Source organism: Festucalex cinctus, chromosome 8, assembly GCF_051991245.1.
Source record: "Festucalex cinctus isolate MCC-2025b chromosome 8, RoL_Fcin_1.0, whole genome shotgun sequence".
In the NCBI taxonomy this organism is placed as follows: domain Eukaryota; kingdom Metazoa; phylum Chordata; class Actinopteri; order Syngnathiformes; family Syngnathidae; genus Festucalex; species Festucalex cinctus.
Genome location: NC_135418.1, coordinates 20461808 through 20478770, shown reverse-complemented (window position 1 = coordinate 20478770; position 16963 = coordinate 20461808). Strand labels below are relative to the sequence as shown.

The 16963-nt window shown below is 38.0% G+C and overlaps 1 protein-coding gene and 1 long non-coding RNA gene across 2 annotated transcripts; one reads left to right on the top strand and one right to left on the bottom strand.

The window, feature by feature from the left end:
* The first annotated feature begins 2404 nt into the window (after window positions 1–2404).
* Window positions 2405–12508, top strand: slc6a11a (solute carrier family 6 member 11a). The gene is given in 15 exon segments (XM_077529456.1): window positions 2405–2485; window positions 2487–2679; window positions 4670–4804; window positions 4875–5015; window positions 5093–5174; window positions 5302–5434; window positions 7379–7513; window positions 7603–7706; window positions 8523–8647; window positions 8727–8839; window positions 8933–9070; window positions 10180–10282; window positions 11063–11163; window positions 11241–11411; window positions 11490–12508. Coding segments are annotated over 15 exon segments (1854 nt in total). The 5' UTR covers window positions 2405–2422; the 3' UTR covers window positions 11607–12508.
* LOC144023707 (uncharacterized) lies at window positions 4581–6529 on the bottom strand. Its single transcript, XR_013284594.1, has 3 exons — window positions 6440–6529; window positions 5300–5426; window positions 4581–4793 (listed from the first exon to the last, which is right to left on the bottom strand). It is a non-coding gene; the product is annotated as an uncharacterized LOC144023707 (long non-coding RNA).
* Window positions 12509–16963: the final 4455 nt, after the last annotated feature.

Sequence of the window (16963 nt, the reverse complement as noted above, 5' to 3'; positions counted from 1 at the left end):
AGAGTGTAGCTTCGTAATCAAAGACTACTGCACTGGCCTGCCAGCAGTCCACACCTGTTTCCCATTAATACGTGCGACTTATGAAGCTCAAAATATGACTATGAATACACTTGTATTGTTAACAACAAAAGGTTTATTAGTTTGACCCATTATATATTTAATCTTTGTAGTTTATTCAATTTAATATATGTTGAAAAGGATTCACAAACATTGTATTCTATTTTTAGTAACATTTTGGACAATGTCCTAACTTCATCAGAATAAGGGTATGTAGTACTGTACATAAAATCAAATGAGGTATTTTAAACTAATCAAGTCAAGACAAGTAGAAGGTGATAAATCATCTCCAGACACATAACACATCGGTGATGTTTATCTTCTTTAAGTGTGAAATTCTGTCAAAAAAAAATGTAAGATAGCATAGTTTTGTCCTTAAATGCAGTGATAAATTATCTGCATTTATTGTTAGCATTTGCATATTTTAAGTACAGAACACATTACCCCCCCCACGCACACATACACACACACGCACACACAAAATGTGCCTGGAAGTTGTGCAAAATCTCTGAGGTTTTGCTATGGAAATAATGTTTTGCTTTTCTGTGTCACGTATTTTGTGACGCCATCTCAGACGTGTGCGATGGTAAACATAGAACACGAAACGGAACTTATGGCAATGTAGCAAAGTGCAAGCATCAATAATAAAAGAAAAAAATAAACACGCAGTCTTAATGCGAAGAGTCGCACCTCTCCGCAATCTCTGAATGTTCATCACTGCGCCATGCATCCTGTCATGCCTCATCAGAGCTAATGGTGAGTACACAAATGATTGCTTTTCAGTTTTGCTATACGAGTACAGTGGTTAACCTCTTTTTACAGCTGTATGAATGAACATATTTTAAAAAAATTCACTCACAGTCAGCACTCTCCCAAATGCATCCATCACGTACGTCATCAAAAGGTGAGTAGATTTCTTTTTTTTTCATTTGTTCAGTTATTCACTTTGTACATTTGCCTGACAGTTAATAATGTTGAAATATTAGTTAATAAAGGTTTTATGTTGGCAACCATTTGACCCCTGTTTGACTGCCTGATCGCACTCATATCAATTCAGTATGGTTACCTGAAACACCACCTGTGTATATTGTATTTTACAGTATGTAATCATATTTATGATTTCATATGTACCGCTGGATGAAAAAGTGAAGCTTGTGGTTAAAAAACAAAAAAAAATGCCAGATCAATTCCCTTTAATATGGAGGGCCCGGCTCGCTTTCGGCCGCCTCTCCAAGTTGCTGCCACCGACACATGTAACTAATAAATAACCATGTCAACTTGCTTCCCAGTATCAAATTGACATGAGTGAACCACAATCACCACCAGATTAATTTGCGCCACCCTGCTAGGACACTGGTTCAGACCTACAAATTTAGATTTTTTTCTGCTCAAAGTGCGCTAACTAACGGTGGGTAAACATCCAACCATTATCCGAACCGCTTAGCCTCACAGAGGTCGCAGGCATGTGGAAGCCAATCCCACCTGCCTTGGGGTGGTAGGCGGGGTACATAGCATGCATATTTGCGTCATGGATTTATGTACCACTGTTACCGTCTACGTTTTTATTACAATGTTCACAATTGCTTGCAACAGATAAGATTGAAAGAAACGTTTGTGTTTTCGGAGTTAATTCAAAAGTTGGACACATATAGTATAGAAATTATAAATTTGTATATCGGAAGTAGAATGAATGGTTGGCCAAAATTGCCCCATTGGAATCTAGTAGAACCATCGCATGTGTGCGTAAAATAACATCCATGGCACAGATTTGGCTTGGGATAGGTACAGATTAGTGATGGGAAAATGAATCTTCATGAACCACTTGTGATTTACTCTAGATGGGGCTCTTGGTTTGAAGAGAAGGCACGTGCAATGCTAATTGATAAAATTTCCAAGGCATTTTTATAAAAAATAAATATTTTCAATGATTTTATTTTAAAGGGCTTAACCTGCCATACATGTCTTTGGAATGTGGGAGTAGACTGGAGTACCCGTGGAAGACACAGTTCTGTCCTAAAATTAATTGACAGTAAGTAAAATCGAAGGACCCACTTCCCCTCATTAGTATTCATTTTTGAGTAAAAAATACATGTAATGTATGTATGCATATATATATATATATATATATATATATATATATATATATATATATATATATTTGTATATATATATATATATATATATATATATATATTTGTATATATATATATATATTTGTATATAGGTTTTTTGTTCCTTCGTTCGTTCAAAAACACATGCTTGTCTCTATATATCCAGTCATGGTTTATTTATTATTTTTTTAAATCACCTTTCTAGAGGTCCCCCTTGTGGCCAAACCGCCATATATCTATTACATAGTTCCATAATGAGCCAGTTCCCCATCCAGTCCAACCTCGAACCACCAAGAGTCAATTGCATCAGCGATCTCTCCCCCGGCACGCGGCATGGCAGACTCGCTGGGAAAACTGTGCTATGTCTCTTCTTCAAAGACGTCTCCACAAAGACTCAAGGAGCGAGGCAAATGGGCCACCAAAAGCGAGTTCATCCTGTCAGTGGCTGGTGCAATTATTGGACTTGGGAATGTTTGGAGGTTTCCATACTTATGCTACAAGAACGGCGGAGGTAAGATGTATTGTTTGTTTTTAATTCTGAAAAGTATAACGTCTAGTCTAGTGAACCTATTTGCACTGTATGTAAACTCATTTTAAACCTTGTCTGTCATTTGTTTTGACTTTACCTTTTTTTTTTTTTTTTAATACTGTATATTGTGATGTGCGCGAGCGTTTCTCATTGAGGAAAGTTTATCACACTTTTTGTCAGCCGAGCAATGTGTGCGTAAAAGTAAATTCCAGCCTCTGCCAAGTCCCTGCAGGACTTTCTGCATAATCTGCCTCATGTCCCCTCTACTTCACATTTGATGCAAATGGCTTTGACAGCTTGTAAAAGACAAAGAAAATAACGTGCTGCACGTGCAAAAAGTCACATTCTTGGCTGAACACCCCCAGTTTTTAATCTCATCCAAAAGCCTTAGATTTGGTAGCCTGTAACGTGAGAAGTAATTGCGTTTTCACGCACACAAAACCTTGTACATCAACAGGTAACAGCTGCTTTTAATTTTTTTTTTTTTTTTTTTTTTTGTCTGAACAGCCCATTCAGCTTATAGGAACATCGTGCTGTGACTATCTTTTCTTTGACTGATACCATGCTCTTTATGTTAAAATAGGCACGTACATGTCTAGTAAATATTTACAAATAAATGGACACCTGTGTGATTGTAAAAGGTGTTACAACAGTCATATTTAACACTTTTTGTATATAGCTTCCCTAAATTAATAATATAGGCTACAATTGCCTCACTGTCTACCAATCACACAATTAGCAGAGGAGACATGTTGAAATAATGTTGAACAAGCCAGTTTGCAATAGGCAAAAAAATAAAATAAAATTGCATGAATTTTCCTAAACAAAGTAAATTCTGAGTTAAATTGCTTCATGTTGATGTGGCCAATTTATGACATATTAAGAGGGGAATCATAACCATTCAAGAGAAACATTTCCTTTACATTTACTGTATGTGTTCTATGTGCATTCGCTAGTCTGCGACGGGATGGAAAATCGTTCCCAAAAATGGCCATTATTCTCCATGTGGTCAAGTTCTTGACTTAAGAGAGTATCACTTTCTTGACATTAAAAGTGTAAATAAAAAAATATTTAAAAAAGAAAAAAAAAAAAAACAATTTTCCCGAGGTCAGGTCACGGAGGCATCAGCTTTAGGAGGGAAACCCAGACCTCCCTCTCCCCAGCCACCTCAACCAGCTCCGCCGGCGGGATCACCAGGCATTCCCAGGCCAGCTGAGAGACATAGTCTCTCCAGCGTGTCCTGGGTCGTTCCCGGGGCCTCCTGCCGCTGGGACATGCCCGGACCACCTCCCCAGGGAGGTGTCCAGGAGGCATCCGAACCAGATTCCCGAGCCACCTCAGCTGGCTCCTCTCAACACAGAGGAGCAGCGGCTCGACTCTGAGTCCCTCCCGGATGACCGAGCTTCTCAACCTATCTCTAAGGGAGAGCCCGGACACCCTGCGGAGGAAACTCATTTCGGCCGCTCTCTTTTTATTCTCTCTCAAACTGAATGTAATTTACAAGCTTTATAAGTTTTACACACTTTTACGAGAGAAGTTGAGCCCACGCCTTCCCTCTTGGGGAAATTCCAGACATGTTACCTTATACACAGCATTCCGTCTTATTTAAACCTCAAAATAAAACAAACATTCTAATACTGTATTACTGCATATGTTGAATAAGTATACACTTGGTATTAAATATGCAGTTTATGTGATCAAAGGAGAAACACATTTCTCATCACACATACTTCCTTTTTTTTTTTTTTTTTTTACGCACCTGGATTTCCACACTTCTTCCCATCCGGACTTCTGACACGGGCAACAAAACGTGTCTTTACATCTTTAAAGTGCAATATAATGTTTAAAAGATGGATGATTAACATACTTATTATAGCGGCAGGGTAGATGAGTGGTTTTCAGGAGTTTTCAGGAACAACAAAAGTTGCACAAAACGTCTCCATCTGCTGATCCTTTGTACCTTGTCTTGCAGGAGCATTCTTCATCCCATATATCTTGTTCCTTGGAACCTGTGGCATCCCTCTATTTGTTCTGGAGACAGCTCTGGGCCAGTACACCAGTCAAGGGGGAATCATGTGCTGGAGAAAGATTTGCCCCTTGTTTGAAGGCAAAAAACGTTTTAATCTCCAAAGAAGAATACAATAAAAATCCTTTTTAACACAAGTTGTTATTTTCAGGCATTGGATACGCCAGTCAACTCATCCTTTTCTATGGATGCATCAGCTACATGGTCATTTTAGCTTGGGCGTTCCTCTACCTGTTCTCTTCTTTCTCCAGAGAGATGCCATGGGCAACATGTGATAACGCATGGAACACAGGTACGGAAATTGCCGTCATCTGCGTTGCTTCATTGTGTTGGAGTGCAGCAATATGTTTCAATATAATAACATTTCAGACTCTTGCGTCGTATTGAGCAACTATAGTGCCAATTGGACTTCCAACATGAACATATCATCCTCTGTTGTAGAGTTTTGGCGGTAAGCTTGTAGATATATATTTTTTAATATTAAATTTATATATTTATATATATATATATATATTATATATTATATATTTAATATAATGTGAATGTCAGACCAAATATGACTTCATTGGTGCTTACAGACTACGCGTACTGAACATATCTCCTGGCATTGAGGTCTTGGGGAAAATCCAGTGGGATCTTTCTTTGTGCCTTCTTCTTGCTTGGGTCATCTGCTACTTTTGTGTCTGGAAGGGGGTGCGATCCACTGGGAAGGTAAGAAAGACAGAACACTACGAATATTGATGATGGAAAATGAACATTCAATCCCTGGAGTTTTACAGCACAACCTCCAAAATTGAATACAAATATCTGTAAAATAGTGGACTTACAAGTAGTTCTGAACTCAGAGGGCTTTTATAATAATAATAATAATAATAATAATATTTATTTTTTTAATTATGTTTTGGGGATGTCTGCATTCAGTTTTATCCCATAAATGTAAAAATATAAAAACAATTAATAAATGGACAACTGTTTTTGACAGGACAGCAATGATATACACAAATTCCCATATAAAAGAATATTGCAAGTAATATTGACTTGAATTTCAAAACACAAGTCAGGGGAAATTGTTCCTGGGAAATATTTAAATTTACAACTGTTGTTTAATTTATGTTAAGAAGGGTTTTGGTGGAGGAAAAAAAAAAAAAAAGACTTTTCATTAGGGATGTAACAATATCCCAACATCCCGATATGATATTATCACGATATGAAAGTAGCAATACAATAATTATCACAATATTATGGGGAGGTTGGCGATACAAAAAAGGTCACAATATTGTAAAAAACAAAAAACAAAAAAACAAGTTAATACTAAAAAAAATCACAATATTCTGCTTTTGTACATTACAGCAATGCATATAAACACCTACAACCTAATAACACTTAATATTGAGGCACACATTGAGTTCCTCCACATATTGACAAGCATATTATTTTCCCCTTCATCTGACCATTAGCATGGATTTTAAACATAGAAGGGCCAAAACATGCCTTGTGAAAATTCCTCCCATTTCTTCTTCATTTGTCTTGTTGTGCATTTTCTGTTTTCAAGACATATGGCCTTTAGTTGTTTGTCTTGACGCCTAGATGTCTTCCTCGGTCTACCAGTACGCTTGACTTTAACAACCTGCCCATGCTGTTTGTACTTGGACCAGATCTTCAATACAACTGACTGTGTACAGCCCACATCTTTGGCAACCATACGTGTAGAGTTACCTTCTTCAAGAAGGTTGATAATCTTGTCTTTGGTCTCAAGAGACATCTCCCTTGTTGGAGCCATGATTCTTGCCAATCGACTTGGTCCAGTAGCCCTCCAAGGTGTGATAACTGCACTGTTTTTAACTGCTGACTAACGAGCAGATGTAATTTGAGGCAGGTGCCCAATTAAGGAAAGGAAATTGACTGGGCGTGTCCTTATTTTCTGCTCAAAATGGAGTGATTCCATTTTTTTCCCCTCAGAATGGAGTGATTCCATATTTATTTCCCTGCACTTGCTCTATAAAAGTACCATTTACTGATCAGCACAATGTTTTTTCTTAATTTCTTTTAGTGTTTCTGAAAGCCAAGATGTTGCACTTTGGAATGACCTTACAACTGTTTCATACTTTTTATCTGAGTTTGATCTACAGAATAAAACGTCTGAGTGAGTGCTCGTCCAAGACTGGTGATTCCATACGTTTTGCTAGGGGTTGTATAAACCTTTTTTGTACTCCCTCTCATACCAACCTACTGTAGTTATGTGACTTGGGGAAAGTTGTGCTCCATGGGGGGCTCGGCTCCCACGTAACTTGAACTGCAGTTCAGAACCAGACGAGCTCAACTACATCTAATAGGCAACGCTTCACTTCCAGAAAGCTATATTTTGTGTGCCAAAGGGATTGTTGGATGGAGTCTGCTTTAGATAAAGTATCTGTGTGCTTTGAGAACAGTTTGTTCGTCCTGATGCTTGTCAAAACAGGAATGGCAGACACTGGAGCTGCTCATTCACTGTCTGGGCTGGGCTGTATCAACATCAGCGGATACAAACATGGCAAACACAGGCAGACATGGAACTGAAAATAGGCACTGTCACCCCCTGTTAGTCCTTGATACTGTATGTAAAACGCCTTGCTGTTGAAAGCAATTGTTTTGTAAACCTTTCATTCGTTTATTTAGGCTACCTACTTCACAGCAACCTTCCCCTTCGTCATGTTAGTAGTGTTGTTTGTCAGAGGAATGAGTCTTCCTGGTGCCCTGCATGGCATCAAGTACTACCTGTACCCCAATCCCGCACGCCTCGCTGATCCACAGGTATAAAATACATTTGTTTATACTCACTGATAGGCACGCACTCATTTTTTTTTTTTTTTTTTAAATAAATGCTGCTGTACGCGGGAAAGGTGTGGATGGATGCTGGAACACAGATTTTCTATTCCTACGCCATATGTTTGGGATGTCTTACCACACTTGGGAGCTACAACAAGTACAACAACAATTGCTACAGGTGAGCAATTTTTACATGACACCATTTTACGAACGCTGACGAGCGCCATTTTGACAAAAATAAAGCCACCTTTATGAGAAGACTGTTTATACTTGCAAAACCAGACAATGCTTCTTAAAGGTGACGTCAACCGCCCAAAGAATGACAATACATATTCTATGCAGCCTCACTCGTCTAAATGTGGAATTCTGGTTAATATTGAGTTAAGCAGCAAATATCAGAAGGCGGCCATTTTGTCACTTGTCGAGTGAAAGTGACATCGCACTTACTCAGGTCTTAGGTAACGACCAATCACAGCTCAGCTTCAGAAAACAGGTGAGCTGTGATTGGTTGTTGCCTGCCTGAGCAACTGTGATGTCATCTATCTTCAGTCGACAGCAAGTGGCAAAATGGCCGCCAACTGAGATGGATAAAAACGACTGGATTTTGCTGCATAACTCATATTCCACTAATGTAATTTTAATCAGAATACCGTACTTAGACGAGTGGGGCTGCATAGAACATATTGTTAAGAAAATGTTTAAGTGTGACTTCCCCTTGAAAATATCATCTTAAACGTTTTGTTTTAAAAACCAAGTGCACCATGCATTTTACTACAGTTAGCATCTTTTCAGATAGCATCCATACTCTGTCTTGTTAACACAACGCTATTTGCATTTGAACTCGTCATTTGTTTCCTTTTGCAAAGGTCCCTACCTGGTTCTAGTTATTTTCTAGTTATTTTCAATAACCTTAGATGTTGTTTTGTCCAGCACAATATTAATAAAATATGACTAAAAACCTGATTCATACAATGCGACTCTTTCTGATTTCCAGAGACTCCTTCTTTCTTTGCTTGCTGAACAGTGGGACCAGCTTTGTTAGTGGCTTTGCCATTTTCTCAGTTCTGGGCTACATGTCCCAAAAACAGGGTGTGGACATCACCTTGGTAGCTGAGTCAGGTATGACCTCACCAGGCTTACATGACAAGTACAAGAGTGGCAGCCTCTGTTCGAACCTCTTAATGGTTTGACTCTGCAGGTCCAGGTCTTGTTTTCATCGTGTACCCACAAGCAGTGAGCCTCCTGCCATGGCCTCAAGTGTGGTCTGTGTGCTTCTTCACCATGATCGTCCTGTTGGGAATCGATGGTCAGGTCAGTTGAAGCCTCTGTGAAATTCCCACACAGTATATTTAGACGCGATCGTTCGCAAGTTAGCTGACCGCTTGTCCTTTTATCACGTCTCAGTTTGCTGGACTTGAAAGCATCATGACCTCTATAACGGATATCTACCCTGCCCAGATCCAAAAAGGATACCGCAGAGAGCTTATTTTGTTGCTAATCTCTGTTTTTTGCTATCTTTTTGGCAACTTCTTGGTGTCCCAGGTAAGAATTTAGTATCTCATGTAAGTAGTCTACTTAACTGTAATGTTATTGAGGATTAACTAAATGTTATTTTCATAGATTAGCCAGGTATTTTCCAGATTGGCCCTTGTGTACATGAGTAATGCAACTTTGCTGAGTCTGTATGTGGCCCAACATGCCATGTTTGTCCCACCCGATTAAGGTTTGCGCAACAAGGCAGCTCCCGATTTAGGAATGGGATGCCATCCCACAGCAAAATGAGACCGGGCTGGCACAAGAGTGAATACCCACATGATGATTTTTGGCACATTTTGGTGGGCTTACCCACACATTTAGCAGTGCTGGTCATTCCGCAAATGCACAATACTTCATGCGTTGTCCCTTGTTCTAAAAGGGCTTTCCAATGTCAAACTGCCACACAGCAGCATTTCGTCGCTGCTATGTGAAAAAACACTTATGTCCATTGAATTAATTAATTAATTATTAGTGTATTATTCATTTATGTATATATTTATTCATTTGTGTTTTTAGGATGACACGTGTTTTTTCACATAGTCTACTCTGCATTTAAACATAAAATTGTAAAAAATTAAAAATAAAACACAACAAAAAGACAAAACTGGAGATAAGTGTTTTTCACATAGTCTGCATTCAGTTTCATCCCAAAACATAAAAATGTAAAAAAAAAAAAAAAAAAAATTAAAATTAAAAAAAAAAAAAAAAAAAAAAAAAAATTAAAAAAAAAAAAAAAAAAAAAAAAAAACTGGACATAAGTGTTTTTCAGTTCCATCCCAAAACATTCAAATGCAAAAAAAAAAAAAAGACAGAAATGGACATTTGTGTTTTTCACATAGTCTGCTTTCAGTTTCATCCCAAAAACATAAAAAATATATATAAAAACAAAACAAAAAAAAGACAAAAATGGACATAAGTGTTTTTCCACATAGGCTGCATTCAGTCCCAAAAACATACAAATGTAAAAAAAAATAAAAAAAAAAAAACGAACAAAAAAAGGACATACGCGTTTTTCACATAGCAGTTTATTATTAAAAGGGAGAAATAAATTGACTGAAATATCATTTTCAACCTGTTTGAATGGGTTCATAATAAGCTGTTTTTTTCTATTGTAGGCCGGCTCATACATTCTGCAGATTTTTGATCACTACGTCTGCAGTGGTCCCACGCTTCTTTTGATGGCAGTCTGCCAGTCAGTGGTTATCGGATGGATTTATGGTAAGACACCATTAGGCTAATGCCACTCATTACTGCATGCTGTTGGCTTTATACGTATTAAGAAAATCACGTGTGTCAACTTCCATGAACCTTACTAAAATCTGTACTGAAATTTCAAAATGTCATGTACAATAAATAGTAAGTTAATATTTTGGAGGAATTACCCTTTTTACAGTAAGTTGAACAATAATTGAACAAATTATTATACTTAACTTCTGATTTCAAAACTAGCAATCTATCAATTTGTTTTGTATATGTAATAATACGATGAGATGATTAAAATGTACATTTGGGGACCGCTGTGACCATCAGGTTCTTTGTGATTTCTTAGTTTTTAATTTTTAATTCGATTTATTTTAATTTAATTTATTTGCAAAAATTTCTAAGATTTTTTTACATTTTCATTATGGTGTGTTTTGTGTAGAATTTTGAGGTGTTGGGGGGGAATAGATTTATTCCATTGTTAATTTTAGGCCACAATTCATCGTGTTCCACACTATTGACATAATTCTGAACCATCAGTTTATCTATGATTAAATTATTATTATATTATTTAAGTATTTTATTACCGGTTTCTCTGAGGTGGAGACTACCATCCCTTTATTCCTCTTATTATGCAGATGATGAATATGCTGTCAGATAAAAATAACCAAAGGATCTATTATGCTATGTCAACTATGTACTGCTGTTATATTTAAAATAGAGTACAGGATCTTAGATCACACAGTATGTCGTAGTATCAGATGGGGCCGCACATCAGCAGTGTTTTTGTCATTTTAGGTGCCGATCGCTTCAGCGACAACATTGAGGATATGATCGGATACAAACCTCTGTCGCTGATTAAGTACTGCTGGCTCTATGCCACACCTGTTATATGCAGCGTAAGCGCTGCAAAACAAACATCGCATTTGCATACGTTGATCTGAGCGCATTTCACTGATCAGTTTCCTTTTAACAGGGAACACTCGTGTTCTTGCTGCTGAAATACACCCCGCTCAGGTTCAACAACACCTACGTGTATCCCTGGTGGGCCTATTGGATCGGCTGGTTCCTTGCTTTGTCATCACTCTTTCTGATTCCCTTCACCATGATCTGTAAAGTGGCCAAAGGAAAGGGGACCCTCTGGCAGGTCGGTGCTTCAGTGAGGCCGCTATTGCCTTACGTTTGTTTGTCCTTAACAAAATGTCACGTCCTGTGTGCCCCTTAGCGACTGAAGACGAGCACCCAATGTTCAGACGACCTCCCAATGATGGCGAAGGAAATGGCGACTCTTCGCATTGCACTGAACGTTCACGATGATGGCAAAAACAGTAATATTCGATAAAGTAGCATTCGTTGAATGCCATTCTCGACAGTACGTATATACTGTGCATACAGTATGCTGGATCAGGTTGTTTACTAAAATTGCATTAGCAATTCGTATCTATTATGCAGTATATACGGAAGATCCAACTTCAAAAGGCAATTGAAAACCTTTCTCGTGGGCACCAATTAATCACAGGTTTTTGCTATTTGTGGCAGGGCTTCTTCGCTATCCCCGCAAATAACTGCGGTTCACTTTAACTATTGTCTGGTGGAACCTCCTAATTTCAAAGCCAAACCTAAAGGGACCAGAATTAGGGGAAATATACTGTAGGCTTCTGAAAGAACAGCATTTACTGTACTTGACTAGACCTCAGTTAAGACAACACCAAAGAATTTACTCTGTTATATTAGTACTTAACTTCTTTTTATAATTGCGTGACAGGTAACATTACATAAATATTTTGTCAAGTTTCTACCACATCCTCCTCATTCCTTAATAAAGGTAAGCGAGTGGTTTGTATCTTACTAGTCATGTTTTTGCCCACTACTGTATGTTTGCACACTAGTTGGACAACTTTGGCATACTAGTAGGACATGCTCCTAGTGAGGCAAAACCAGGCCCTGAGTGGCTAAACTGGAGCAGCAGGAGAATTCCTGGTGGGCTAGGCTGCTAGGGCCAGTATTCTGGCTTGTGGGTCCGTTTGTGGTTACAACTATATTTCCACATTGTATGGGAAGGGAATACCATTACAAAATATTATATATCGGACTGACTGCACCACCTTTGTTACTAAGGGTGAGGGAAAACGTCACAATGATTTAAAGGGGAAGTCAACCCAAAAACTTTTTTTGGGACAATAATATGCTCTATGCAGCCCCTCTAGTCTAAATATGGTATTCTGGTTAATATTGCGTTAGTGGAACATGAGTTATGCAGCAAAATCCAGCCATTTTTATCCATCTTAGGGGCGGCCATTTTGCCACCTGCTGTCGACTGAAGATGACATCAATGTTCCTCAGGGATGAAGCAACAACCAATCACAGCGCAGCTTCAGAAAACAGGTAAGCTCTGATTGGTTGTTGCCTGAGCTCTGAGCAACATTGATGTAATCTTCAATCGACAGCAAGTGGCAAAATGGCCGCCCCTAAAATGGATAAAAACGGCTGGTTTTTGCCTCATAACTCGTATTCCACAAATGTAACATTAATCAGAATGTCATGTTTAGACTAGTGAGCTCACATATTGTCAAGAAATGTTTAAAGTTGACTTCCACTTCAATACACAACTAGAAACAATGCCAATGTAACTATATTACACGCTGCCTATACGATAAAATAACATTTTAAACAGTCACAAGTGTTAAATTTGTAAAGTGTTAAATTGAACAGAAATTCACTAGTAGTACTAGTAGCATGCAGTTGTCAACAGCTTAGTTTTGCCTCACTAGTAATATGTAGTTATCTTAATAATACTATGCCATAGTTGTCATACTAATATGCAGAAATGTACATACAGTAGTGGAAACAATGTTACTAGCAGACACATTTGTTCTACTAGTGAGCATAATCAGAATAGTAGTATACCGTTACAAGCACCTGAGGATAGACATCAAGTGGATATTGATTAATTTATTTCTATTAGAAAGCCACTAAGGTTGCACAATTTGGAAAGGGACCATAAAGGGCTTCTGAAGTCACACACAAAAAAAGTTGAACACGACAGTTCAATGTATTGCACCTTGATAGGTCTCCTATCAAGTTCAGACAACACCAAAGGATTAACTCTGTGTTGCATTAGTCTTTAGATTCTTTTTACTACTGTGTGACAGTTACAAAAAAATAAGACTTGTGAGAATTCTCTATAACCATTCTTTATTAAAGAGAATATTTTTGTTTTAGCGTTTTTATCTGATATAAACATTATTAATATAGCAACTTATTTTTATTTTAACACTGTTGCAAGTGTTAATGTTACGGTTGTCGTCAGCCATTCCAGCAGCAGCAACCCTTTTTGGGGCACAATATTTTTTTTTATCTTTTCATCTCTGTGTTACACTGTACAGCTGCACATGACCTTTGCCAAAGACACTGACACACCCTTGTGTCATAAAAAGTGGGATACACACATACCGATAATATGACCTAACCTTTCGATCAAAATTGAGCAACACCCTTATTGTTACATGTTTCTAAAAGGTTATCCTGTGATGTGGGGTGTGTTTTTCTTTCGCCTCTTCCCGGAAATGTTAAACCTGTTCAATATTTACAATCACAATTAATCCTCATGTGCTGTCAATGAGTTTGGATGGGCCAGGACCTCTGATTGTGACGTGAAACCGAATGAAAACCAATTCGGAAGCAATATGAAGCGCACACTGTTGCTGGAGACATATTAAAGGAGGGAATGTTAAGTGTGTGACAGGTATTTTTCCGCCATGTTGGAGGTCAAGATGCAAAGGGAGGAGCAGACATTCGTCCTGTATATAAGTAGTAAAGTACTCTAATCAGTTAACATCAGATGTGCTATAAATGTTCGAGGTTCCTTAGATGTGCTGAGTGCTAACAAAGTTGACAGTGAATAGAGTACTTTGCTTTTAACGGCAGAAACGCAACATGATGATGACAAAGTGGCGGTCATAAACAACTACGATTCCGAAACAATTCAAACATCTCTCACCGTGTGTGAAGACAAGAAACTGGGACCGTTTCACTTACTTTCTGAATAGTTAGCAACTTGACTTACTAGCTAAAACAGTATTGACTTTGCCTAATTAGATAGCAGCTAGGATTAGCATGGTGGGTGTGATACCGCAGCAGCATTTGACCAATATCCAATTTTATACATCCGTGTTACTTCAGATAACTGAACTAAAATGTGAATAGTGAATATGGAGATATGAGATGTGTTTTGTAACGTTGCTAAGTGTTATAGCTTGCCTAAAACAAAGTGTTAAGAAGAACACTGATGTACTGACTGGGTATCAGGCCGGAGTGAGATCACTGTTGTTTCGTGAAAGCCACAATCTCAGTCTGTTCTTTGACAAATATTTCATCTTCTCGGCCATGGGCATGTTTTTGTTTTGTTTTGTTTTTTTAAACATTTATCAACAAATGTCAACTAACAGTGTAGCTTCTTCTACATTACATTACTTTTACTATTTTTTAGGCAGTCTGTATGCTCTATGGCACCATGCTGCCTTCCAAAGGTCAATGTTGGTACTACGCCAGACATCTGGATTGGGGAGGAGATTGGCCTTTTGTCGACGGAAATACGGTTATGTCAAGTCAAGTCATCTTTATTTTTTCCACCCTAAATTTCACCAACCCTGTTTCAATTTGAATCATATGCAGGCCTGAATGTCAGGTATGAACGTGTCGTTTTGCATACTGTCTAAATGTCCTCTGTGTGCTTTTTCAGTACAGCCTCACCATTTTGGAGATGAAATTGTCCTAAACAGAGTCTCTTCCCTACTTGCCCCCTGTTTAATGGACCATAGAGGGTATAGCAACACTTGGCTTAGTTCCGTGCACCATCTAGTTAGTCCGTCTCTCATCTGACCACGTGCGCACTGCTGGGTGTCACAGCACCGGTTTGGACATTTCCACTTCATTTCCCTTTTGGCACCTTCCCCATTGCTGCTTGCACTTTTGCAGAATGTGAGCCAAACAGCATGCATAAGCACGTTACAAAACGAGCAGACTAATAAGTCCAAGGCCATGCACGTTTTCTACTTTGCTATAAAAGAAGTTTCCTATCAAACAAGCATTCTCTTTTTGTTTTTATATTGAAAGCTCTACCTATTCTTCATCAGGGAAATGGACTGTTGTGATGCCACATTTGTGGTGGTCTGCCACTATGGGGGTGACAAAAGACTCTAAATGCAGCCGTGGCTCTTGGAAGCTGTTGCTATGAAAAAGAATCCACACTGCAGGGGGGAGTCAGAGTGAAGGCTCAGCGTTTACTTTAGTACAGACAGCGCTTCACTTGTGCATGTCATGTAAATTCAACCTTGAATCCGAGAGGAAGTTGCTGCAAACTAATAGAAAGCTGTTTAGGACCATGTACTAACACACACTCTTCACTAGCGATTCAGCACACTAGTGTAATGACTTTCTTATAATATCACTACTAGTAGCATGCAAATTGTCAACTAGTGGACACTTGTGTGCAGTTGTGGTCTGTAACTGCATGCTTGTGGGGGCAAAGAGGTTACTAGTATATCAAAGATACTGAGTAAATACTATTTGATATTCTTAATTTCCAGCTTTAGTGCACAGACATTTCATACACTAGTGGAAGGTTGTAGTAGTGACTGAACTAGTAGCAATTAGCATACAAATGTCAACTCGTGCACAAATTGCCTGACTATCCTATGAGTTCAGTGTACTAGTATATAGTTCCAGTCTTACTAAGTGAATAAATAGGCAAACTAGTACATGGATCTCAACTTTATCAAATAAATGGCTTTTCACACTGGAAAATTTAGTTTTTAAGGTACATTTTAGAGGCAACAGGGGTGAAAATGATGGCAGCTTTGACCTCGGACTAATTGTCTTTTAAAAAGCTGCTCACCCATGACAACTAAGGCTGTTTGTATGTGTAACACAATATCAATTGCACAATATGCAAGTTGTCTGGTTTCAATAACTCTTTGATTTAAGTGAAAAGGAAGTTATGCCACTCGAGATGCATTTATGGGCAAATATTTTGTCTGTTATTTCTGATGAATTTCAAATGTCTTCCAAGTTTGCCTCAAGTTTTTAGCCTGTTGCTGGTTCTTTTTTTTTTTTTTTTTAATATATATCTATAATCATTTTGGTAAAAAATAAACAATTATTTAAATTGTTGTATAGATGATGTATTGTTCATGCTATACTGTGACTAAGTCTGTATAGTAAAATCCATTATGGAGTAGTTTGTTTACATTATCGTAATTCAATTACATTTTTGAGACGGAAGCAAGCGACCAAGCACCAGCTGTACTGTACTCAACAGGTACATTATGGAAACAAGAATATTCCTCCCGGAAGTGCTTTTCTGTTGGTAAATTGATTCTCAATTTTTGCTTATTTACTGGACTGGTTCACATCCCGTAAATGTGAGTTGGACTTGATGATGACATCTTGGTAAGATTTTTTTCCCCCGTTTTGTAGTTATGTATTAGCAATCTACTGTACTTACAATTGATAACCCCGCCTCACTATTATGTAGTGGTAAAAATTAAGATCCCAAATGCCAGATATATCTAGTAAAAGAAATAGAAATTTGTGTCAAGAAAAAAAAACAAATATATTTTTGTCTGTAAATTAAACTTGGTGAAACTTAGCAGACGTTCAAAGACATTTTCATACGTTAACATTATAAAATAAATAAAT